Source organism: Etheostoma cragini, chromosome 19, assembly GCF_013103735.1.
Source record: "Etheostoma cragini isolate CJK2018 chromosome 19, CSU_Ecrag_1.0, whole genome shotgun sequence".
In the NCBI taxonomy this organism is placed as follows: domain Eukaryota; kingdom Metazoa; phylum Chordata; class Actinopteri; order Perciformes; family Percidae; genus Etheostoma; species Etheostoma cragini.
In genome coordinates, this window is record NC_048425.1 from 8199554 (window position 1) to 8226710 (window position 27157).

At 40.6% G+C, this 27157-nt stretch overlaps 2 protein-coding genes and 1 long non-coding RNA gene across 3 annotated transcripts; 2 read left to right on the top strand and 1 right to left on the bottom strand.

Annotated features, from left to right (window-relative positions):
* Positions 1 to 602: 602 nt before the first annotated feature.
* taf6l (TAF6-like RNA polymerase II, p300/CBP-associated factor (PCAF)-associated factor) lies at positions 603 to 9363 on the top strand. The gene is made up of 12 exons (XM_034856748.1): positions 603 to 737; positions 1378 to 1546; positions 2545 to 2631; positions 2757 to 2907; positions 3035 to 3085; positions 4361 to 4455; positions 4540 to 4614; positions 5633 to 5853; positions 6526 to 6658; positions 7075 to 7203; positions 7814 to 8310; positions 8871 to 9363. The coding sequence occupies exons 2-12, from the start codon at positions 1400 to 1402 to the stop codon at positions 9202 to 9204; spliced, it is 1920 nt and encodes a 639-aa protein (XP_034712639.1). The 5' UTR covers positions 603 to 737; positions 1378 to 1399; the 3' UTR covers positions 9205 to 9363.
* LOC117934916 lies at positions 4891 to 25936 on the bottom strand. The gene is made up of 3 exons (XR_004654618.1): positions 25920 to 25936; positions 23722 to 23723; positions 4891 to 5001 (listed from the first exon to the last, which is right to left on the bottom strand). It is a non-coding gene; the product is annotated as an uncharacterized LOC117934916 (long non-coding RNA).
* On the top strand, positions 10391 to 13754 carry LOC117934825 (potassium channel subfamily K member 1). Its single transcript, XM_034856847.1, has 3 exons — positions 10391 to 10861; positions 11958 to 12350; positions 13294 to 13754. Exons 1-3 carry the CDS (start codon positions 10525 to 10527, stop codon positions 13542 to 13544), a joined length of 981 nt encoding a protein of 326 aa, XP_034712738.1. The 5' UTR covers positions 10391 to 10524; the 3' UTR covers positions 13545 to 13754.
* Positions 25937 to 27157: the final 1221 nt, after the last annotated feature.

Below are 27157 nucleotides of genomic sequence, written 5' to 3' on the forward strand. Positions count from 1 at the left end.
ACTTCTTTATCAAGTGTATTTACAACAGTTTCAGCCTATTCAGAAGTAGGCCTAGGCATGATGAATGTATGAAATGTCTATCAGCTGCATTTCAAACTATGATTATCTGATGGGTCAAATCTTTTGCTCTGATCCAGGCACCGTCTCATTCCTTCCCCTCCTTGATTTACCTCTTGCACAAGATGAAGTGAGATGCTTGGAACATTTTAAACGAGGAGTCAGATTTCTGGCATTATTTCGCATTTTACCATCTTTCATAACGTCCATCGATTAAAGAGAGCCATCCGCATGTGTCTGACTGGTTTTCAATTAACCAACCTGTATCTTCCAATACTCTCCAATCGACCAATCACTGGCCTTAACCTCCAGGCGCGTCACTCACTAGTATACGGAAAAGCAGTTAAGTTATCCAGAATGAAAACGGATGTTGTGCGTTTTTAGTCAAAAACATTCACTAAATGAATAAACAATTTGAAAACCACTAAGCACATTCAAATTTGATATTTTATAGACTCCATGATATATTTTATCAGCAATGAAGCATACTTTTAAAAAACTGACAGACTGGGCTCGTTAGCGTTACCTTATTTTGAAGTGTTTGTCGGATGTCGCCCTTTCGGTTTTTACCAACTTGATACTTACATGGGTGCCTAGTGTTCAGAGACCAACGTTAGCTACGTTGATGTAAACTTTCACTCTGACTCTGATGATACACAGCCTTCTTTCTAGCTAAGAAGGTAAAGTCGTGTTCAAATATAGATTTTGCGTTGCATTTTCTAGGTTCTTTGACAGCTAACTTTAGCTATTAGGATCTTATGATGTGATTGTAGCTAGCTACAACAGGCGGTAGCGTTAGCCTGTATACTACATCAATGGTAGAGTCAGGCTCAGTGTGTATTTTGCTTGTATATAACTTAAATAATTCAGCAATAGACTCTTATACACCAAACAATGGTAGTTGTCTTTGATTTACAATAACTCAAATCAGCAGTTCGGTCCAGCTGATACGGAGTTAGCATGCTGGACAGTGAGATGCATGTAACGTTAGAGACCTGAATAACTCCCATTGAAAAAAGGTGGTAATTAAAAATGTTTGTCTCATTGTCAGTAATACATGACGGATACATCAAAAGTCAAGACCTGCCACGAATCGGATATGGGCTTTTGTAAATTCGGCATGGCTCACCAAGCATGACTCAATTTGAATATAGCGCTAATTTTCTAAATGTAACGTTAAACTTTAAAAAACTAAGGTTAGCTGTAGGAGACCTCGACGTTCTGAAAGAAATGTCGCTCTCCACGCAGTCTTCGTGTATAAGAAAATATAAACGGCCACAGTAACAAGTGTTAACATGAAGTGCTTTCCACTTTTCCCAGTTTCTGAGTTGTCTTTGTTATCATGGCGGACCGGGAGGAGCGCCGCTTCGCCGAGGTATCCCGGGAGTCTGTCAAACTCATGGCCGAGAGTGCAGGCGTGGAGCTCGCCGACGATGTGGCTGCTCTGCTGGCTGAGGACGTGTGTTACCGGCTCAGGGAGGCAACGCAGGTCAGTGCTGCCCGCGTGCGTCTATGATTGACAACAACACTTTACTTTACCCCAAAAAATCTACCATGTGGTGTATGAAGCACCATCCCATTTTGGGTGGAGTATCACTTTAAAGACTACGCTCCATCAGTATATGGATGATCTTTCTATAAAGTTAAGAGTGCAAAACTGGATTATTCATCTGTCTGTTGCATGGTGATGACTTAGTTGTCCTGTCTCCATTCAACAACGACTTAGAGTCTCCTCACAGCATGGTGTGCAGCATCACTAACTCTAAAAAGAGTATGGTCACGATTGCAAAAACCAAAGAGGATTAGAGGCAAGTTTTTCCTTCCTTCTTTATGGCAGACCAAGCACTAAATGCAGTAAACAAAGTAAGATATTTGGGTCACATCAAGCAATAAGCTGGCATGCAAATTTCCCATGGGCACAAAATATGTTAATATTGCCTTTTTTTTTAAGAGCCTACTGTACTCCACTCCTTAGAGCCTACTTGTGTTGCAGCTATATTAAGGCAACAGTGAAAAAGCTTAAGGTGGCATTTAATGATGCTTGCAGAATCTTTCTCAAACTGCCAAGATGGACAAGTGCGAGTCATATGTTTGTGACTAGTAATGTTCCCACCTTTTTGTTTGCTGTGTTGAGAAATTGTATGCACACATTTAAGTGTGGTTTAACCTAATGGCTTTAACTGGGCCCACAAAGAGTGACACAAGGTATACTTCTTGCTTTTGAAAACATAGGAACATAAGTCTGTATTTGTTTTAATCACCTATTATAAAATTAAATGTACACAATGTTTTTTTCTTCTTCTTGTCTGTTGTCTTGTTGTGTTGCTTTACATATTCTTCTACTGATATGGACCTGTGTGTCTGAAATAAAAATAAAATGTATCAGCTGTTTACACGGGGAAGTATGCTCATATGGGCAAATCTGTCACATCATTATAACTGACCTGTAACATGCAGTACTGATTTTGTGTGTTTGGACCCCCACAGAGCAGCTCTCAGTTCATGAGACATGCCAAGAGGAGGAAGCTGACAGTGGAGGACTTTAACAGAGCTCTGCGCTGGAGCAAGGTGGAGGTAAGACTGTTGTAGTGCTCACACCAATGGTCTCTCCCTGTATTTCTGAACACTCAGTCTGATATGACACTAACATGCTACAGTAATCACTTCCTTCAGCTTCTTTATCTGTGTGTGTTCTTTAGGCCATATGTGGCTACGGGGCCCAGGATGCTCTTCCTTTCCGCTCAGCGAAAGAAGGAGAGCTTTTCTTCATTGAGGATCGGGACATCAACCTGGTCGAGTTGGCTCTGGCCACCAACATTCCCAAGGGCTGTGCTGAGACGATGGTGCGAGGTATGAGCCACCTGACTGTCATAAACTATTGAAAGAAGTATCCCTGATGCTGAAAGTTCACCATTTAGGTCTTTGAATCGGGAGTTAGCTGTTAGTTATAATGTCTCCTGGTTTCTTCTTCTGTCAGTAAACGTGTCTTACCTGGATGGGAAGGGCAACCTGGAGCCTCAGGGGACAGGTAAGACTCAGCCACATTATGATCAACAGGCTCAACACACTGTAGTCTGCTCTGGTGCAACTTGGGTATGTTCAAAATATGTTTTAGTTGTTTTAGTCATGCAACAGAAAAAACAGATTGGACAGATAGTCTAGCTATCTCTGGATTTATCCTGCAGAGATCCGAGGAGCAGTTAACCATAGTCCTCAGAAATCTACTAGATTTTAGAACGCAAACACAAAGAAAGCTGAAAGTAACGGAAATCGGCAAATAGACAAGCGGAATTTCCTGTGGAGCCGGAGCAATCACGGAAGTGGAATGTCGTGGATATAACCTACACTTGAGTTCACCGTGTTCCAGTACAAGTCAGATTAACCATTACTTCAGTGTGGGTCAGTGACAGCGCATAATTCAGTGTTTTTGCATACAAACACTCATAGCGCCGTGTCCACAGATAAAAGTGTGACCAAACTGTGTGTACGACTGGTTTGATAAGACACAAATGAGACAGAAGTTCTAATAAACGGTCTGTTACCACAGCTTTCACTACCTATGCATGGAGCAGCCATCTTGGATTTTGAGCTTGGCTTTGGTCGGGATGGAACCTCAGGGTGGTTATTTCTGACTTCCCTAAAGAAATGGAATGCACCTTATAAACCACCTTATTAAATTTCAGGGCTCTAACAGCTAATTCTGCATTCTGCGCCAACAGGGAGGAAGGCATCCTTGTTGGGATATTGAACATTTTCCACCTAATATTATATTATACTATATTTAAAATGTGTGCAATTTAGGCACAAAAACGACAATGCGCTTCGCAAGTTCAGCAAAAGATCGGGTCTCTACTTTCATTGAGCCTTTAGTGTTTTATGCAATTTTTAGCATTTGGAGAAATAAAATTTAAAATGTTTCAAAACATCATCCTGACTGAACTGAACCCGTTGTAATTATCTTACCTTTTAATAGTAGTCTAAATAATTCATAATTTCTGCTTTTTTTTTTAAACTCTGAAATCTAGCGGTAATAAGTTGTGTGTTAGTGATGTAAAGACATCACTAACTATAATTTTTTTTAATGTTTAACACTTCTTATCACTACCATGTATAAACATGGTAGTGAAAAGAAGTGTTAAACAAAAAATAAATTTGAAAAAAACGCTAGAAAAGTGGATTTTCAGTTTTGACCCTGGAGAACGATGCATGCTCGAATGGAAGACAACGCAAGGGTAAAATGAGTTTAATCCGGATTTCAGTGTTTGTCCATCAGTTGTTGGAGCTGACTGTTGAATTGTCCCAGTTCCCACAGCGGTGCAGTCTCTGTCAGATGACCTGTTGAAGTACTACCAGCAGATCACTCGGGCCATCCTGGGAGAGGACCCCCACCTCATGAAGGTACACTAGCGCTGGACACAGGCGGGCGTTTCCCCTCCGCCCGAGGATGTGTTGCCTTAACATTTTTCTGCTGTGTGTTGTCAGGTGGCTCTGCTGGACCTCCAGTCCAACTCCAAGATTGCTGCCCTCCTGCCTTACTTTGTTTATGTCATCAGTGGGGTAGGTTTGTCCCATGAACACATCTTGTAGATTTGTTGTAAAACTTTTAAACAAATGCAGAAACCAAACAATCACTCTACACAGGGTTTCCACGCGGTCTTAAGAAATCTAAAATTTCAAAATCAAAATTTTAGGCCTTAAAGTGCTCATGTTATGCTTTCCCTTTCCTTTATTGTGTAGTGTATCATTTTGTGCGTGTAATATGTTTACAAAGTAAAAAAAAAACAAAGTCCACCCCCGAGGGACTTAGCAACAGAAAACAGTGTTCACAAACCACTCTATTGTAGTCCAGCCTTTACTTCAGGGACAAACATACGTCACTTTGTAACATACGTTATATTGCTGGCCTAGCTGCTACCGTGGCAAGCCCTCATACTCTGCTTCTGACTGGCTAGTAGTCCTTACCTAGCTACTGAGCATGTGCGACTCCCAACAAAGATGGTACAGAAATGAGATGCCTCACTCTGTAGCTAAAATAGAGAGCTCAACACACAGGTTTTTTTTTTTTTTTTTTTATTAAACCATGTAAACTTATTCAGGTACAACTTCTAAATACACATATGAACCTGAAAATAAGCTTAATATTAGCACTTTAAAAAAATCTTAAATTTGCCTAAGTATTGGTCTAGGTCTTAATTTTCCTATGTCCATGCAACTCTTCCTCCAACTTTCCTTTTCTTTTTCTTTCTTTCTTTTCTTTTTTTTTCATAATTCCGTGGGGTTGTAGTTCTTTCACTCGCTAGTCCAAAGATAATTTTGCTGTATTTTGACGGTGATCATGATGTGATAAAGGTCTTAAATTTCATTCATAATGATCTTGGTAAAACCTGCAGAACCTCTCTAGAAAATGTCTTATTTGTTTGATTTTAGATATAGTTAGATTGATAGATTTAGAGCATTTAGAGCAAGCTTTTTTGTGGCCCTAATCCTCTTCTGTAGATCTGCAATCAAAACTGAAACAATATACATATTTTTTCCACTTATCTCAATTTTTGACTGTGTGGGTGCTTGTGTCCAGGTGAAGTCAGTAAGCCATGACCTGGAGCAGCTCAACAGGCTCCTCCACATGGTGAAGAGCCTGGTTCAGAACCCCTACCTGTACCTGGGCTCGTACGTGCGCAGCCTGGTCTCCAGCGTCATGTACTGCATTCTGGAGCCGCTGGCCGCCTCCATCAACCCGCTCAACGACCACTGGACCCTAAGGGACTACGCTGCCCTGCTCCTCAGCCACATCTTCTGGTGAGGACATCACTGACAGCTACTCAGACACAGAGGACATTCATACCAAACCATGTGCAAGCAGGGTTAATTATGCTTAAAATGAAACTTCAGGAGTATACCAAAAACATGAGTATTAAAGTTGTAGTTCCAGTGTTTTCCGTAGCTTTGTGGAAAACTTAGGTGTGCATATTTGGCAGGGGGTTTAGGCATCCCTCCTCTGGAAAATATCTTTAAAAAAAATATGCAATTTTCCCATATTATTTTGCATCTCTTTGTAGTGATCTCATTTTTTGGTTTCTTTGGGGTTGTTTCGGGTCCCTGCGGTTGTTGGGCATCTCTTTTCTAGTCAGTTTGTGTCTGTTTGTTGTAGTTTTGCATCTGTTTTTCAACCTGAAAATGCTGTAATAGGTCTTCAATTTAAGCCTCACTGATTGCTGATTCCTGAATTTTAAATATAAGGCCAAAATAACTGCCATAAAAGCAAAATGGTATTTGTCCAAAGCTAGCCCGAGTTTGTGGTTTCTATTAGATTGAAAACTTCATTGACATTATTAAAAAAAAATGTATTGGCCACTTGAGATAGATGAGATATATGGGACACAGAGCAACCTTAAAGTCCATTTTTGAGTTGTGTCTCCGTCCACCTGGTGAATGTCCACTTAAAGTCCTATTACTGTGTTTTCTCTTCAGGACTCATGGTGATCTGGTGAGTGGTCTGTACCATCAGATCTTGCTGTCGCTCCAGAAGGTTCTGTCTGACCCGGTGAGGCCGCTCTGCTCCCACTATGGAGCTGTGGTGGGGCTTCATGCTCTGGGATGGAAGGTATGTCCACGCTTGGTTAGTGGGGTAAAGCAACTGAGAGAGTGATGGTTAGCTTGGGATCAAGTTACGACTGTATAGTCATAGTGAGAGAAACACAAATATGTGTCAAACCATTCTGAATGAAGTATTGTAGTGCTGCAGAGATGTCCCTTCCTACAAATCCTACCCTACAGACTAAAGAAAAAAAAAATCTTTGTTTGATACACATCCTAGCAAAAAGCACACTATGAACATTTTTTTGCTTTTCATTTTTATTAAAATGAGCATAATGATGCCAACATTATCATTCCTTCGAGTATTGTGACTAAAATCGCAACATCAGTCAAATCAATCAAGACATTTTAGTCGATTGAAACGTTGTTGATACGGACTACATCTGAATTAACGTGCGTGCGTGCGTGTGTTTTTGTGAGCAGGCTGTTGAGAGAGTGCTCTTCCCACACCTCCCTGCGTACTGGGCCAACCTCCAGGCTGTGCTGGATGACTACTCCGTTTCCAACGCCCAGGTCAAAGCAGACGGACACAAGGTGTACGGAGCCATCCTGGTCAGTACTGCAGGGACTAAAGTCCTTTCACACAGCGATCGGCAATGAAACAACATCCTGGCTGATGAGTCGTCTCTGTTCTAAGGGTTTTGCTGTAACCAACAGCGTTAACTGGAACATATTTGTCTCCTGTACCATCTGATTCAGGCACACTTCTGCCTCTTCCCATCTCATTCCAAATATCACTCCCCGTGCTGCACAAGATGCAACGGACCTTTCATGACCTGGCACGGAACAGAATGGCTACTTGATGCGACTTATAAGCCATAGAATAATGTACACCAGCAAGTTCTGGAAGTGTGCACAGCATGTATAATGGCACGGTTTTCCCTGCCATTATAAGGTTAAGGTGCAACACCCAAGCTGTTTGGGAATCCCCTATGCCAAATTAAATTAGAAATTAAATTTAAAAAAGTCTGTGTGGGGAAAGTGAAAGAGCAGAGTTAAGTATTTTTTTCTTTACGCTTTGTTTGAACTGTATAATATTATGGCTCGGTTGGATTTGATTGTTTATTCCATTCCGTAAGGTCACCCCACAAACAAATCCAGATGTTGCCTCAGCACGTTACAGCTGTGTACTGATGAATAAGTTGTGCTGTGTGGCCTGCAGGTGGCAGTGGAGCGCCTGCTGAAGATGAAGGCTCTGTCTCTGTCTCAGCCAGCGGAGGGGGGCTCCGGGAGTCAGCTGGGCTCTGTGGGGGGGGCTATGGGTTACAGGGTAAGCTCCCCCGGCCTCAGCCCCCCCCCTGAGCCTCTGTCGGAGGCCGCCCTGGGAATCGCCAGCCACCTTCAGGCGGGCGGGGCCGGCTGTCCCTGGGAGGAGTGGACCCCGGTCCCTCTGCCTGCCATGTACTGTGAGCTCTACTCCTTCTTCGGAGACAGCCTGGCGGTCCGGTTCAGTACCGGGCCCGGGTTCGGCAGCTTCCCTTCCTGCGCCCCGTCCCATTCCGATGGTGCCAGGAAGGAACCCCCCGGCCCTGCCTCCAACCCTGACACCACCCGAAAGATGCCTCAGCTGACTGCCAACCTCAACATCAGCCCCCGGCAGGATGGGAGTCCACGCACCGATCCGCCCCCCCCCAGCCTGGCAGCTACCGGGTCAGGAAGGTACGGCAACGCATCAATTATTATTTTTTAAGATTAGTTTTTGGGGCTTTTCCATTTATTTGATAGTGACAGTGGATAGACGGAGTGGAAGAGAGAAAGAGAGGGGATGACACTTGACAAAGGACTGCGGGTTGCTGCCAAGGACTAGGGCCCGGTAAAATGTCTCAGACGTATTTAGCTACATAGACATACAAAATATATGGTTGGAGAATAGTCATGATGTTTAATGTTTGCTTTACTTTGGTGTCCGATGTGACGCAATCATGGCATCATTTCATTTCACGTCTGTTAAAAAAAAAAAAAAAAAAAAAATTAAATTAAATTAAATTAAAAAATGAAATTATTTATGTTCATTTTATTTAATTTTTTAGTAGTTTTCTTAACCTGGCAATATAGTTTACTGTAGTTTTATTTCTTTTTGAAGGTTTTAGTTTTTATGAAGTTTCAGTTTGCTAAAAATTGTTTTCACGGCCTGTTTTGTTTTCCTTTTCTTTTTTGGTTGACTATAATAACCCTGCTTTGCAGTGCTGAATGTTGTGGACTTTGATTTTTCTGTCCAGGTCCCTGGCTCGCTCCTCCTCCGTGCAGCGCTCCAGATCTTCCTCGTCCCGTTCGGGCCAGCGTTCAGCCGGTCCATCTCGGGACGTTTTCCCCAAATCTCGCTTCACCTCTCCTCAGACGGGGCTTCCTGTGTTCTCCTTCCTCATCGGCGGGCGGCAAATGGGCCGCCGTTGCCAAGGCCGGCGCCCCTTCCAGACCACTTTTGCCCCGACTCCGCCCCTCTCTGCAATCGCACCGCGTGCCTACACCCAAAAACTGCCCGTCATTGGCAGAGTGGGCAAACCTGTGCGCCGCTGGGCGTGTTCCCATTACTCCCTTCACCTGCCTCTCTAAAGAGCGGGTTCTCAGACTGCACTACAACACAGCAGCGTCCCACTGCTACAGACTCTACACAAAATACACACAATAAACACACAGTACATGCAGTTTGGACACGCACAAGCAAATTAAGAGAACGTTTCCCACTTTCACAGCGTTTTGGAAACAATTTAAGAAGCCCGACCTGGAAGTCACACAGACCAGCACCGTTTACTATGTAAACTATGGTTTGTCCGCCGGTGTTGGCCAAATTCCCAACAATATTAGAGTAGTGCAATCAGAATGTAAGAATAAAAATTAATTAGCTTTTTTTCCAACATCACTGACAAGTGGTTAACATTAGTCAGTCCATAAGCACACTTTTGGACTGACTGCTTGTGTTTTCTGTATTTATACACCGCATTTCCCCACTAGGGATCAATAAAGGTGTATCTTATTATCTTATTTGCATCATGTTTATTTGTCACGTGTGTGTGGTAAAATTGGTGTATGTTTCCTAATCAGCGTTTTAGAAATGTATTTGCGGTGTTGTAAAAACAGAGTATTCTTTCGTCACGACTTTCATCATGTGGACAACAGTGTTGTTGTCATTACTTAGAATTCCTCATGGGGGCAAGAGACTTTTTTATTGGGGGGGGTTAAATTACGTTAAGCTGCCAGGGAAAGGAATTATAATAATATTTGCATAAATAAATACATTTGCATGCAGAAAAGGCACAAATTGTTGCAGAATTCACCAGAATGCAGTAAATTAAGCGTTTGATGCTCAAAATTTCTTTGAGGACAGCCCAGACAACTCGGTAGACCCCCCCCCCCCCCCCCCCCCCCCCCCCCCCCCCCCCCAATGTTGAACCCAAAGTTACACCCTTGGCTGATACATGGACTATGGAAAAGTAACTAATATAACTCTACTTCAAAAAATGGATCTTGTTGTTCTGACAACAGTTCCAGAAATAAATTAAGAATTAAGCAAACCAAAAAAAAATATCCAGACTCATGTCAACATTCCTAGCTGGGCCCCAGGTCTGTATAATTCACAAGAGTTTTCAACTGATCTCTTCTTTGTTTTTTTTTGTTATTTTTAAAGATTATATTTAGAAGTTTATTCAATAGGACAGACATGAAAGGAGAGAGAGAGGAGCAATGACAATTCTTCAGAAGTTGCATTCTCTGTGTATGGGCGCACGCTCTACCAGGTGAGCTACCCAGCCACTCGATCTCCCCCTTTGTTTGGGCCTGTGTCTGTACCTTCCTCTACCTTTCTAAATATTTCAAACCTAACTCGCTTTCAGTGTCTGGTTGCAGTCTGTAGAGAAACAGCAGTCAGAAACAACAATGGGCCAGCTTGTGTCTTCCCTGGGGCTCTTCTGCCAGGTCAATGCATTCGCCTGCCTGCTGCTCTGCTACCTGCTCTACATTCTGCTGGGTGCCGTGGTGTTCACAGCGGTGGAGAGGCCACTGGAGAAACGGCTGCGAGCCGAGCTGGAGGATGTGCATGGCTCCTTCCTGCAGGAGAACCTCTGCGTGCAGCCGGGCCGGCTGAGCCAGCTGCTGGAGAAAGCTCTCGCTGCTCACCAGGACGACCTGGCTGTTCTAAAGGCCGAGGCTGAGGACGCAGGCTACGACTTCACATCGTCACTCTACTTTGTCATTGTCACTCTGACCACCATGGGTAAGATTGAAATTGAAAATTTTTACTTAAGTAAAAGTAAGTATCGTCAGAAAATGTGTTAAAAGTTAAAGTACCCAATTCAGTTAATTCTTCATATTTTAGAAACAGGACACAGTCCAAAGAGTTCTGTCTTTATTCGTCTAATTATTTGAGCTGGACTTGTAGGCAGCTGTAGACCTGTAAGTACTGAAGTTTCTGTACTGATCTGATACCACTTAATTTCACCACAAAGAAAATCTACTTTAAAGTAGTTCCTTTATATTATTATTTCTGTTATGAATTGCTGTCAAACTGGATGATAAAATAAAGTTCTGTGGTGGTCATTGTTTGCGTTAGATCATGTTTCATAAAATAAGTAACCTAAGACAGACCGACAACAAAGATAGAAATCATAACATTCATACAAGGATTGTAGTATGCATCCATTAAAAAAAAAATATATATATATATATATATATATATACACACAAAATAGGAACAAAACAGACAAATTGTGAACCACATAAACACACATTAACGGTCAAATGTTTGGGATCACTTACAGATTTCTATTCTACTCCAATATAGACACAATACCAGCTGATCTGAGCAGTTGGCTGATCTTTAATACAGTCTCTACTTTGCCTATTATCAGCAACCATTCATCCAATGTTCCAAATGCACATTCTGTTCACTAATCTGATACTATTTTAAAAAACAATGAGAGAACTCTTTTGCTATTATGTAAGTGCATAATGTAATCTGAAAACTGTTGCCCTGATTAAAAAAAAACAATGCAACTGATCTTATCTGGTATTCTGTCTTTAAACGCCGTCTCCCAAGCCATCTCACAAGGCCACTCCTGGATTGACGGCACCCCTTCATTCTTCCATCCCCTTAAAATAATCAGTTTTGTCTGAGTAAACTTGATATCTTTAAATTATAGACTGTTGGTTGCTTGTTTCTTAGCGCTATGGGGAATTGTGAATTGTTCTTCACATTTGATAGATGAATTGATCAATTGAGAAATTTGAGGTTTCATCTTTAACTGCCAACATGTTTCATATATTTGCTATAAACTCCTCCTTGTAGACCTCTTCCCTTTCTTCCTCCTCAGGTTCTGACTCTTACACCCCCAAATCAGACAAAGCCAAGCTTTTCTGCATCTTCTACTGCGCCGTGGGGATCCCCCTCACCCTGTTCCTCCTCACCCTACTGTCCAACTTCCTCCTTGTGGTCACCCACGCTCCTGTCCATCACCTGCACACATACTGGGGTTGGTCCTACAGCCGGGCCGTCATGCTCAATGCCGCTCTCCTCTCTGTGCTTGTCCTGTCCCTCCTCTTTCTCTTCCCTGCCCTACTGGTCTGTCTGCTGGAGCCAGACTGGAGCTTCCTGGATGCTCTTTTCTTCTGCTTTGTCATCCTGAGCACCGTCGGCCAAGGAGAAAACTCTCTGGGGAGAACCTGGGGCCCTGCAGCCAAGGAGACGCTCCAACTCCTCACCACATGTATGTTCTTTGAAGAAGTATTCAGATCCTTTACTTGAGTAAAAGTATTAATACCGCACTGTAAAAAGACTCTGTTACAAGTAAAAGCCTTGCATTGAGAATGTTATTTAAGTAAAGATATGTGAGTATCATCAGTAAAATGTACTTAAAGTACCAAAGGAAAAGTACTCAATGCAGAAATACCTCCCACTTTAGAAACTGGAAACAAACAGTTTGTGTGTTTAAAGGTCTAATCATTTTAGCTGGACTTGTAGGCTGTTGAATGGTTGGCTAGTTTAATTTATATTAAAACATCAGATTGTATAATTTGTATCTGTCTTGTGTGAAGAAATCTTAATTTTGAAAGTAACTAGTAAATAAAGTTGTCCGATTAATGTAGTAGAGTAAAAAGTACAATATTTTCCCTACGAAATTTTCAAGTAGAAAATGGCATGAAAACGTATAAACATTCCACCGCTGTCCTATATAAACTATTGCATTATAGTATTTATTATTGTAATAGTTTAGCATCATTATAAGGAAAGTAATGTTTTAAACTGTGATGTACTGGGTCAGTTCCAGACTTCATTGAGAACTATGGCCAACTCTAGCAAATAAGCAAATAATTGTTATTTTTTTTACATTTTATTTTGTCATGGAAGTGTTCACTCACTTTATTCTGTTATTATTCTCAAACCACACGATTATGTAAATGCTGTTTCTTTTGCACATTCCATACTTCAAAAGGATTTAGCAAATTTATAAACAACAGTTGAAATAGACCAAGGATTAGCCCTAAAAATACTGAGTGTATTTTACATACCCTCCGTACTAAAGAAATAATTTTAAAAAGCACATTTAAATATCTTGACAGACTTTGTAATATAACCTCAGATATCCATTTTGACAGGCTGGACGTTGATTCTAAAATAAAAAAATAAAAAGAATCCTCTTCTCTCCACAGGTTACCTTCTGGTGGGCCTGGTGGCGATCATTACCCTCAGGGAAACTGTCCTGCAGGTTCCCCTGGTCCGTGCTGTGATGAGGTTCTTCTCTGCTCCGCAGTATGCAGAGCTGGAAGGTGATCTCAGTGAACTGACGCTGAGTGAGGAAAACTGTGAGGATGAGCCTGAGTACTCTCAGTCCATCTGCACCATTTCCTCCACTCCATTAGAGCTGATGAGCCCTCAGTCAGACAAAACCACAAACACCTGACATTCACACAGGACACCAAACGGTCCAAGCCATCAGCTATTAACTTAAAACTTGTTTGAGTCAGAAGTGTTTTTGTTTTTATTAGTGTGGTAAAAAGTGTATATGCAAATCTCTCGGCAATTGTCCACACTGTCAATATTTGCTCTGTCCAGTTCCCAGTATCTAGGGGAACTTATCAGTGCTGCCCTCTTTTGCTGCTAATATATCCCTCAAACCGCTGACTCATAAAAGTCAGACACATCCGTCAGTGCGTTCCATCCCATTTTGTAATAAAAATCATCGGCTGTCATTGTATGCTGATGACATCCTTTTCTAATTGGGCAACACAGGTGTCTTAGTTCCACATTTGCTTTCCACGTTTGATTAATTTCACTTGTTTTCTGGTTACAAAATTTACTTTCTATTGACACAAAACTTTCAAGGTATATTCATGCGTATAAAGAAGAACTTTGAACACTGGACAGAACTCCCAAATTCACCTCAAGGCGAGGTGTTACCTTTTACTCTTCTATGATTACTTTTACTCTTCCTATTGGCTACTGGGAAAAACTTAATTCATAAATATCTAAATAGATATAGAAAGGAAAGAGGCCTCATTTAAAATTCCCAACTCTTCAATGAGGCAAGGCACTGACAAGCCAATTAAGCCATTAAGTTTAGGCCCCATAATTTCATTGCTACTTACAACTTTCTGTACTGTAATGAAACTTGACCACAGACTACAATTTTTCACTTCTTAAGGGTAATATGCCTTTTTCATTCCCACATTGGAAGAACAGGGGACTTCATGTTTTTAAAGACCTGTATAGTCACCATGGCTTAAGAGCCTTTAATGATTTACAGGCTGAGTATGATCTTCCGGTATCATCTTTTTTTCTTCTACTTGCAGTTAAGGTCAGCCATGAGGGCATATTGTGTCCCATGAAGATCAGCACTCACACACATCCTCTTCATATAATATTAGCCTCAGTGGGACCAACACGAGGGAGAGTCTCTAAAGTTTACAGAAAGAGTGTTAAGGGACAGGGGGTCTGAAAAAAGGTCTAAATCTGTGATGTGTAATGTTTATCATGTGTCTAATCTCTGCATCCAGATTACACAACGGAAGTTCTCCAGGTGTCTAAAGGGAGCAGCTAAGTGGAACAGCTGATTTTAAACCCCACGGAACGAGAGAGAGGTAGAGAGCAGATGAGAGGTTTGTTTGGAAACAGGACCAAACCACCCTCTCATCTGCTCTCTCTCTCTCTCTCTCTCTCTCTCTCTCTCTCTCTCTCTCTCTCTCTCTCTCTCTCTCTCTCTCTCTCTCTCTCTCTCTCTCTCTCTCTCGTTCCGTTTTCTTGACATTCGCGGCTCGAATGTCAAACTCTGCCTATGCCTCTAGAGGGCATTGGCAAAGATTTCAGAGCAAATGTGATACCTATATGCTAAAACATACAGTGACCGAGGAAGCCTAGTGATGAGTCCATAGCGACCAGTTCTTATGTGGAATATGTTATTGCCAATATTGCTTGGTTGAATGGTCTCAATGTTTTATTGTTGTATTTCTTATGAATACCATGTCATGGATTCAAATAAACACTGCAAACCAGTACAGACGGCATTAATACATCATTGGGGAGGGTCATGCCTTTTTTCCTAATCTTTTTGGAGGGTCATAGAAAATCAACTGCTTGCAAAGTCTTTTTTGACTAAACATCCCAAAACTCCTCCAGTAGCCCCTAACATTAATAACGAACAGTTCCTTACAACAAAATTTATTTGGTGTTGTTTTTGTGTCCATTTGATGAATATAAGTCTAATTTTCACAGCCCTTCTAGCTCTGTTAAATACTTCTCTTTAGCTGCTTTATTCAGATTCAGATTAGTTTATTGTCATTCAAACATGTTGAGACATGGAGGAACCAAATCCATTACCAAGGTCCATCAGTGTACAAAATAAATAACACTTTCAGTGTTATATCTAAAAAAGACCCTGTAAATAATAGATAAATAACCTAAAACCTCTAATAAAACAAATAGTTAAAGGTTCTAGGTAAACAAGACTTCAGTTCAAATTTGCTGACTGGCTAACACTTGTGCATTTACTTAGAAAAGTTTAAAAACAAGGCACCATGTTAAAAGAAAAGTGAATCAATAGCTGCATGCCGTTGCTTCTGGAAAAAATGCAGCTGAGATTTAAGTCAGGGAGTTTATAAGCCTCATAGCCTCTGGGTCTGGGCCTTGTTGTTCTGGCTTTGAGGCTTTACAGCCTTCTGCCTGAGGGGAGGGGGGTGAAAAGTTTGTGTGCAGGATGGGTGGGATCCTTCATGATAAATGCCGCTTTACTTCTGCACCTGTTGACATAAATGTCCTCCAAGGAAGGGAGGCTGCCGTTGGTTATTTTTTGAGCAGTTTCAACCTTTTGACACAACACCTTCCTGTTAGCCCCAGGTGTTTTGAGGTTCCCCCCACAGTCCTGTCAGATGAATTTAGCATACCACTTCATCGATTCCCAATAATTTTACCAATGTATAACTCACTAAAAAAAATTAAAGCTTCAGTGCGTAACTATTTGATAATAATGAACGTCAGTTACATTCCAGCCATTGCTAAATGAGTTGCTAGAAAGCTAATTAAGACTATCGGCTCCATACACCCCTCTCTGTATTTCTCAGTATGGCTATATTCTGAAGATTGTGGTGTCCGGTGGCTTTCCCGTACAGAAACTTGAGTGAAGATAATTACCTCGTCTGAAGAGTCCATCATGTTTTTTTAATCTTCCGTGTCCTCCTTGGCTACTAGCAGCTGTGTGGGGTAGGGGTGGGGGCACATGCGTGATCACGGAGGGCTTGTATCATGTGGATACGCTGACAGTGCTGTTGTCATTACTTAGAATTCCTCATGAGGGAGACAGAAACTACGCACTATAGCTTTAACTATGTTCCAGACCTGTTTTCATCTCAGAACCAAACTCACAAAGATCTGGCAACACCCTGTGAACACCCTAACAAAACTAATCTCTTTGATGCTAAATTGTTTTTCAAAGCTGTACATCTAAGGTTAGCAAAATAAATGACTAATAAATTATACAAATTTAACTTTATATTCATCCACACAACGTTCACTACACTAATAAACAAGGCCACGTCCCTTTAGGGGGACAGGAGGTCTGTATCGTTTCATGCCGTTGGCGCTGCTTGAAATACTTATAGTTTTAGTATAGAGGATCTTTTACTGTGTCAACCATTATTTAACTATTTCAACTTTTAGCCACTTTAACCATTTCTCCATTAGCCTACTTTGCTAATATTTGGAGTTGTTTAGTCATTACTTTTCAGCTAGTCATTTCTATCATTTATTCAATAACTGCAGCTAATCTTCTCTGCTCTCTTGCTAACTAGTGTTCACATGTTCTTACATAACTGCAACATGTATTGTTCAGGTGTTACAGCTGATTTCTCCTAGGACCCCTGGATGGAAATCACTGCTGTACAGTACAGTGGATTAATTGGGTTGGAGGTAAACAAGAGCACACGTTCCAAATCAACCTGCTGTTCCAACCACATTACTATGACAATACCATAGTAAAACATCATGATATTATGTTTCCTTCTCTTTGTTTGTCTGTGGGTGTTGTGCAAATCTGTTTGGATCAACTTGTGTTGTGTGCAAAGTGCTATAAATATAGTTTATTTGATATATATTGTTTGCCTAATTGTCTCTATTGCGTCATATCATAGTGAAACTAATTACACCTGACAAAAATGGTAAACGCTGCTGAATGACTAAGCCTAAGTGTGGCTTATACAGATAAGAAGGGTGTGGAATATCCCAGCCCACACTGTTTGTACAACCTCTTCAAACAACTTTCTTTTTTTTACTCAGTTATTTCAGTTTGTTTTAGCTTTTGTATTGGTACACTCAAATCATATCACTGTTTTGTGTTCTTCTGTTCTACCTGCAGGACGACGTGTTTCACGAACCTTGTACCAGAGTCTTAAAGGATTATTCCACCAATTTAGGATTGTACTACCATAACGAAACTGGCGTGGAACTCAAAAAATGCTGGCTCCCCTACTTTCCATGAAGCAACTCAATAACTTTATATCAAAAGGGAAAGAAAGTCCCTCAGGTTAGCCAAACATACGTAATACAAATTGAAAAAATTATCACCCAAACAGTCCATCATAGTTTACAGAACCACCCCTTGCTTGAACGTCTCTATACTATTTTATTTGAAACAAGGAATTATTGGCAACATTTCAGGTCACACTTCCAATTTGACCTACAAAAAAATGGTTTTGATAATCTGGACATATTTTGGCGGATAGTTTCCAACAGCCAAGGTTACACATTTATAGAGTGTGGTCTCAACCAGTTATCCTCAACTGGTAGGGTCGCGGATCCGTTGTGGGTGGGTTGGGGACAGCAGTACAATAAATAAATTTAAAATAATAAATGTGCATCTGATCTTGGACTTGTCTTTCATTTAGAAAAAAAAAGTGCAGCAGTTTAGCGCCGTAGCCATGGTAACCATCATTTGATCAATGCTCACTTTAAGTTTGTGTTGATCATCGGCGGCAAGATGGCGAAGTGCAAATCTGACCCGGAACATTTAAACTGTATTTTATTTTTGTAAATTGAGGATGAAAATGGACAGAAACCTTAGTGTGTGATTATGTAATGAGGTGCATACACAAAATAAGTGTATGTATAATACACACAAATATGTGAATTTATGTTAAAATAAAAATGGCGCACATGTGTTTTCTAAGGAGTTCCCTTTTAAGATCGTAATTGATATATTTAGGTTTGAATATGGACAGCAAATACCAACATAATTTTAGGTTTTCAGAAAAAACTCTAATGAACTTCAATAATAAAACACAGAAATTCAGCTAAATATGATTAAGGTTAATTGACCTCCGTCACTCCACAGATCCTGTGCTTTGGAGTGAAAGCTCCTTTAGTGAACCATCTAACTGAAGGTACTGACTGCTTTACATGGAGCTGGAACAGAGGCCTGTGTGTTCTCCTACTATGGCTGTGTTTGTCCAAGGCACAGAGGATTGAGGGAGGGAGCCCCCATCAATCTGAGCTTGTGCCAACCACTGCCAGCTTTTGCCCGTCCCTCACACACACACACACACACACACACACACACACGCTCTTGCTTATACTCGTGTGAGGTCATCAATGTTCTTCAGTCATCTCCTTGTCATCTCAAATGCACACTTCCAGTTACAGGGTGGAGATACTTAATTTGCATCTTGTGAAAAAACATACAGTAGTTATATCAACCTCATTGTTCAGTGAAAGACTATCCAATAGATTACATTTTTTATATTAATTTTGTCTATCAATATTTAGCACTTGGGGGTTGTTTTAAAATCACACTGGCATTTTATCAGTCAAGTCCCAGTCCATATGCAATTTCTTTTACAGAAACTTTATACAATTAACATCAATATTGACATCAGCCTAAAAAAATGTATTAGTTGGACTCATCACGAAGTCCATATTAAGTATAGACCACACAGCAGAGTATGCATGGCAGCTTTATCATATGCCCAGACATCCAAAATCCAACTGATACTCCTATGCTAGAGTAACACTACCTGTTACCAAGGTTTCTGTACGTCAGTTAGTTTGTGGCAATTTGATACAAACTTTATAGGCAAAAATAAAATGTGACCACAATATAAACCAAAAATACTTAAGGTAATAAAACTAGATTTTCACACAGGAAGCTGCCAAAGACAGGGCGACAAGATTTTCTTTTAACGGCCTCAGTTTGTATGTATTATAGTAGTATAGTATAGTATTACAAATTACCTAACAAAACTGCAGTTATATTACCAAAAAACCTCGGTTTGTGTGCCCAGCCCAAATAAAGGCTTGGCCTGGCTTGTATAATTGACTATTTAGGTTATCCCAAATATGTTGGCGTTAGATCCCAGGGCTCATATTGGTCTTCCACCCCAACCGGGGAAAACCTTTTCTTTATGGAGCTGAAGCAAAGAAAATGTTTTAAGAACCCTATTGTCTAAAATATCATTGTACCCTGTAACATTGAGTTTTTGTATATTGGAACGATGAAGAGTATGTGGCCAGGTTTCTCCATTACATTAAAGTGGGGCAAATTAGTGGTAGATAAATTAGCATCCATTTGCTTCACAATTCTAAAAAACACTGACATTTTGGGAGGAATGCCTAGTCTTACCATCACCTGAACAAGAAAGGTTGAGAATGTCCAAGCCAAGCTAAGACTGGAAGCAGGGGAGAGGAGTGAAAACTAAGCTTACCCTTTGGAGCTATTACTTGACCAACAACCAGAAAGTGTATTTGTTTCACTTTTAATGAGGCTAGGCTAACTGCTTTCCCACTCTCCCTGTCTTTATGCTAAGCTAGACTAAGTCGTGAACCACCAATTTGACAGAAAGCTCCATTGAAAAACATGAAACCACCTAACCACCACCTAAGCTGGGAAAAAAATGTTTTGGGACAAGAAATATGCATTTTTATAGTCAGAAAGCAGGAATATGGGACTATCAGTTGTTTTGTAGGTGTTGTGTTTTCAGCTGAGTCACTGTTGAGTGATGAAGTGCATTTGTTCCTCAAGTCCTCTCCTCCTTGAGTCAGTAGTCTGTAGCGCTGCGCTGATTCTCAACCCTCCAGCAGAGACACACAGATGACTGATGGTAATGACAGCCTCGTGATGGCTGGTCACCGGACACATGAGCCTTCTCACAGCTGAGTCAAACACTGTGTCAAATACCACAGACAACCGTTGTCAGGGGCAACTGTTGTCCCCAGTACTGCCAAAGCTCAAAGCTTACCAGGTGAAATTATAAACACCGTGTTGCCTCAAGCGAAGTAGCTGTTGGCTTAAAACTGTAAGACCCACTCGCAACGGTACAACTGTTAGCCTCCTTCTACTGCTGTAAGGCAAACTTTAAAGCTGCACTAAACAATAATTTTATGAGAAGATAGGTCAAATGACTATATGCAATATGAAAAAAATTGTAGTTTATTTAAAAAAACAAAACAACATATGAAGGATTAAATCAATATCTGAGGGTGACAACACAAATTAAGGAAATAAAAATACTTAAAGTTCCCATGGCACTTTATGAGTTTTTTTACATTAATATGGCTATGTTGATTGTAAAAACAGTCACAAATAGTGACAAATCTACAGATAATTATCAACTCTGCAATTCCCCTGCAAGGTTAGTTTTAGTTCAACCTGGTTTCACATGTTTTCAGAGAAAACGCTTGGACACTACCTGCTCAGCAGCAAGCAGCAGACAGACACAGTTAGAGCCTACAGCTAGTGAACATAGTAAAGGAAGTAAGAGCCAGATATTTTGTTGAGAAATTGGTGAATACTTACCTTACATCCTTCCACAAGAAGTTAAAAATATTTCTTACTGGATGTATAAACAGGCACTAGTTGGCACATCAAATGTACAAGGCCAAACTTACTAGTTCTAGTTACTAGTACTTGAGGCACAAACATTGACTTCAAAACCTGGTATTAAAAACTAATAATGAGGAAAATAAAACTCCAAGATAAAGTATGTAAATCCCATTGTAAAAAGGCAATTACACATGAGTTGAGTGATTGTAATTTAAACATGGTCTTAAACTGGACTTAAATTATCAACAAACAAACGTTATTTCATAAATTATTGACCAGCTGAAAACAATTCTAAATTAAAACAATCTTTTACTGACATGACTAACTCTCTCAACACAGCTTGGCTTGGTCCCGATTAGCTCCTTTGATTAAAACCATTTCTGAAATTGAATAAATCAGACTAATTTGAAATGTGTGAGCTGCCTTTAACCGTTGTCTTAAAGCCATTTAGTAACACCCTACCAACCACAATCTATCAACCATCTGGTGGCACTTTAGCAACTGCCCGGAACCTCGTAACAACCACCCTGCAACACCCAAGAAATGCTATGGAAAAAAACTGCCCAAAACACCCTAAAGGCCCTGACACACCAACCCGACGGCCAACCTTTGGCAGAAGGGCAGTCGGACTGACTGCCTACTCGGGTTGGTCAAAAAACGACCCGGGAACACACCGAAGCGACGCTGACTTGAGCAAACTTTCTGCGTGTGCACGAGACATAATAAGTCTCCAAAACAAAACCGGTGTTAATCTGTACTGTCGCCCATAAATTGAAAACCGGCAGCTGATTGGACGAACGCGTCACGTGGGTCTGGCTTCTCCGGAATTTCAAAACTGACCATTATGATGGCTTGTTTGGAATACAAGAAATAGGCCTCGCAGTTGCTAAATCTGTCTTCTTTCGTCAGTTTAGTAAGGGGTTAGTCCCGCGCATCCCGCTCGTCATTTCCGGGTTAGCACTCCACCAATCAGATTGGGTCATTGAGTCCGACTGCCCACCCAACAATTTAACATGTCAAGTTGGCCAAAGTGAGGGCCAATGGCTCCTCCGGCTGACAACGGCACTGAACACACCAAACAGACTCTCAGTCACTGACCTTGCCAGGCTGTCTGGCACACATCTACAAATATCCTTGCAACCACCAAGCAAAACACTTTCAACCACCCGACACTTCAATTCAACTATTTTTTTAAGTATTTGCTAACATAATGGAGAAGGTTATCCTTATTCTGAGCCACAGTAGATGAAAACAAAATCATGAAAACGTATATAACATTTAACACCATATGATGCCACAGTATGGCATGGTGTGTAAGGCTATACATGTGACTCTACCATAGACTGTTGCATCGTGGCTGCCTGCAGGGACAGCCCAATGTTCTGTGACCTTATAAATATATTGTGGCGCATGCTCTTGCTGCTTGTTGCCCTCTCTTTGCTTCTGACAGACAGCGCACAGGTGTTTGGCTAGAGCTATATTTACAAAGGTCATAGATGGAACTGTGAGGCATGATACTGACAGGGATATGATTACTCCACCATTGGTAGATCTCAAGTACATGTTCATCAAAATCTCGAAAGGAACAGTTTTAACTTGAAAATCTTATTCTCTCGTGTGTTTTAGTGGGCTCACATGAAAAGAAAACCAAAAAATTGGGAGAGAAGGGAAATCATTAAGAAGTAATAAAACGTAAATAAATATCACATTCAAGAGTCCCATAGGCAACCACTATTGTATTAGTTAGTTATGTAATGGATTATCATTTGTGGATAGCCCTGATAACAGTCAATACTTGCTTTATGTTGGTCAAAATATACACTCAATTACATTACAATGCTTTGGACTCCGAAACAGGATGCATACCAACTGGTGGCTGGCCTGCAGACAGGAAGTGGATTGTTTAGGAATGACTTCACCTCATAGCTGCCACCATGGCCCCCTCCCCGTCCCCATAAACTATGTACTGGAATTGAAGCCAAAAACAAAGATGTTTTGTAGTTTCTGAAAAGTTGACATTCCGGAAGCACTTTGTCTGTTATGTCTTTTAACCATTAAGTTCCTATATACATGACAATCCCTGTTCAATGTGACAAAATCAATTCATTTCCTAGTTAAGAGCTGTTACAGAACGACAGGAACCAGGAAATAAAATTCTCAGAATAGATAATCAGATAAACATAACCTCCCCATGATGGAGCTTTGGCAAAACACCAACTTTAAAAAACTGCTATTCCCACATGTAGTAACTCCCCTCCGCTCTTTCTTGCTTTATTTTTACCCACCCGAATGCAGCTGAACTGTTTCCCAGCGTGCATGCAGAGTGAACTGCTGAAAAACAGGATTCCAAAATCTGGACTCACAGACTCATGGACTTTTGTTGGAGCTCAGGGCTGTCCCGATGTCGAATTTTAAAGGTTGTGAGGGTTTGAGTACACACTTACCGAGCCCTTTCCGTGAACCTAAATCGATACAGACTTTACCAAAGGGAATTACCCACAGTTCAAAGCGTGACGTTCACCCCAAAGACCATAGAGAAATCTGGAGAAAAAAATTGAAAATTTGGAATCTAATAAGATGGCACCATGAGCAGTGGGGGTGAACCCTGTATACCTAAATTCAAATTTAACCAACACTTCAGCGCCAAGGTCTGTAAGGGACACTGAAGTGCCAATATTAAACTGATGACGACAGTTTAATCAGTCGTGGTGTTATCCAATTGCGTGCAGGGAGAATTTCAAATGTATTTTTATAAATTAATTTCTCTTACTTCCACCACTCATAGGCCTCTGACACCTAATGCAGAGAACATATTTATTCAGTCTCTTTCCAAATTTAGTTTGATATATTTCTGACTACATTCCAAGCCCTCCTTAGCTGGACTTCATATAGTGCGGATATTTTAAACAAACCAAAATGTTACAAGTTTCACATTCCTGGGATCATGCTTTTTACTGTTTAAGTTTGTTGAACAACTTATTTATTACATTACAACGTATTACTAGGATGGTTTGATGTCGTCCTTAACAGGGTTTGAGTTGTAATCGAAGTGGACCGTTAAAATAATTAATCTTAGGGGCGGAAATAAAAAAAACGGTCGTGGCTCATGCCCTGTTATTAACAGGCATAGTTGTGCAATATTCTACTGCTCACCTGGTGGCTTGGTGGTGAAATGCAGCCATATTGTCTCATGACTACTTATGATGTGCAGCTCCCCTTGAAAACACATTTCTTTTAGCCTTTTGTCTCCTTTTGTAAATAGTACTAATTACATTGAAAAATGCATTATTTGTGATTAAATGATGGTTGTTAGCAATGTACTAGGAACCCCCACAGATGTATGATGTTTCTGCTTTCATGGGAGCGCAGAGCCCTCTTTATGGGAGCTCATCTCCCACTGACCCCCACTGCGTGGTCGTAACGTATTTTGTTATGTATTTTGTTTTCATTCTTTATGTTTGACAATTCCCTAAAGTTTTTGCCAAATTTCAGGGCATAGTATCTGCACGTGTAATGCACTTTTCAACTTTAGTTTTCAAAGGTGCCATGGAAATAAAGTTCACTCACCAACAATCCTGAAACTGTAGATCTCTGTACCCTTATTTAAACCCTTCAGATTCTTTGAAAAAGGTTACAATTCATCCATGTATTGTTTTCAGACAAGGCGTGTCATGTGGCTTGACATTCATACAGTGTAGTTTCATACTACCCCTATAGCTGTGGAAATGAATGATCATTGTATTGTGTGATAATATCTGCATGTATAGTGAAAAAAGCAGGGGACCCAGAAAGCTTCCTTATGCAACTCCAAAACAAAAGTCATATCCTGTGATGCATAATTACTAAGACTAATGTAAACATTTCTCCCTGTTATGTATTGAATGTTTGGTTCCAGATAAGAACACATTCAGAGACTGACCCTGTTCTCGAGTTCTCAGGCCCAAAAAGTACTGAATCCGTGCTAATTCTTACTTTAAACAGATCTCCTACAAGCTTTACTTACAAAATGGCATCTGACCTGTGTAAACTGGACCCACCACATACATATGGTTTTAATACCTGTGAGGTAACCTCAGTTTGCGGTGTTGGTGTTATAAAATTCTGGAAATCACATGAATATACTGTAACTAATTAAACTAAGTTAATAGAAAAGGGTCTTATTACAGACGTTTTTTCCATTTATGTTGGAATGTAATAAAAGATTTTAAAGCCACATTAAGTAATATTGTTATAATAACAATCAATTAAATGTGTTATGTGAAGTTAAGTATGGAACTCAAATCAGGCATATTACGGGCAGAAGTCTTATGTCAAGAAGTGTATATCATTTACATCAAAGGAAGGCCTCGTTTTGTAAATCTATAAATACATCTTATATTTGGAAAACACAACAAGGATACTGGGTGAAATCGAAATACGAATGCTTCATATGACATCTTTGTCTTTTATAATTCAGTTTCAACATGGTGTTTATCTGTGTGTGTGTGTGTGTCGGAGGCTACGTTATATTCCCAGCTGCTCTATGTGTCAGCGCCAGCGTATAAATAGATTCGGCCTAACTGGAAAAGTCCCTCTTACTGAGGGGGACTCATGACACGGGGAAACTTTCCCTGACACATGTGAAGGTAATTTCTATTTTGTATTTGTCCGTTGACAATATCTGCACACACAGCTGCATGAGAACTCACAAATCACTGTTTGGCTCATCTTAGGACTGTTAGCGTAGGCCTGCAACTGTTACATATTATGCAGTTATCTTTGTAAGTCATCTGCAGGAGTCTGATTCAGGCTGCGGAAATTGTTTGTATTTATTGTTCATTAACAAATAAAAGGAAATTGTATCTGTATATCTAGTAACCTAGTCCTGGTGACATAGGCGGAGATCTTGAATAACCATTCAGAGGGCTCAATACATGTACGGAAAACAAGAACTGTGTCTAACGTCACTTGTTATTGGGTGGAGGTTAAAGAAACACAACAGGAGCTTTAAAAATAAAGATATGGTTTCATGTCTGCTTTGTAATTTTAAACTCTGCCGCTCACAGCTTTAACAAGGTCTCTAACCGACTTGTTATCAAGATGTACATGATTTCTGAACAGAAAACATCTGGAAACGTGTGATGTTTTAAATGGGCAGAACATTTTTTGAACAGTGCAGTACAATAATAATTTCTTTTACATGAATAAACACATTTGCTCCATGAATTGTTGCATACAATTTACCAGAATGCAGCAAATAAAGTGTATGAAGTTCAATATATGATAAGGGGAGGACCCCCCTGTTGTGGCTGTAAGCAGCTCAACAAAGTGCTGCCGTGAGGGACTAAACGCTAAGAGATGCAAACACAGACTGTGATGCGCTTGAGATTGTATTGCAATGATTTATTCCTCCACACGTAAAACCCAACTAGCACTGCAGTTACCAAATGTAAAGTTACTTTGTGAGTCAAAATAAGTGCGTTAGTGCGGCGTTCACCCCCTCTCTGTCAAAGCCCCAAAAACCCAAGTGAATAGGTGAAGCAAACAAATAACCCCTGGTTACCAATGTCTGTTTCCTTTCGCTTTTTTTGTGTTGGAATTTTAAACGCCGGAAGATTTATGGGGTCTATGGTTAACTGCATCTCACATCTCTGCATTGTTAATTGAGACAATTAGCTAGACTATCTGTCCAATCTGAGTTTTCTGTCACAAGACGGGCTTAGTGCCGCCCATGACGATTGAGATTGGTTTAAAGAACATACGTTATGTAACAATGATTGTTTTGTAAGAGAACTTTCACACTTACCTTCGTGACTTCACCCCGTCTGTGTTGCGAGTCGCCTAGAAACAACAACACAGTTACTTGGCGGTTATTCTCCGTGCAAATTTGTAATTAACTAATGTGAATCACTAAAGTAGGTATATGAAATGAATGGGAATTTAAACTACGCTTTTTCAGTGTTTTGGTAAGCCTGGCCCTGAAGCAGGCGTTAACATTAGCCTACAGTAGCTACAGAAAATGGGCCGATAGAAAAACCTATGGGTTGTCGCTCTGGGACGCGTCACACCGGGATGAGTGAGTCCAATGCTGGGAGGGAAAATATTACACTATACTCCCTACAAAAAACTAGACTACACCACTGGGTAAAAACAATACCAGTACACAATGCAACAACAATACCAGCTCGTAATAGCCGCCTAGGAACATATAGCGGCCTGTTGCTCTCAGCTGA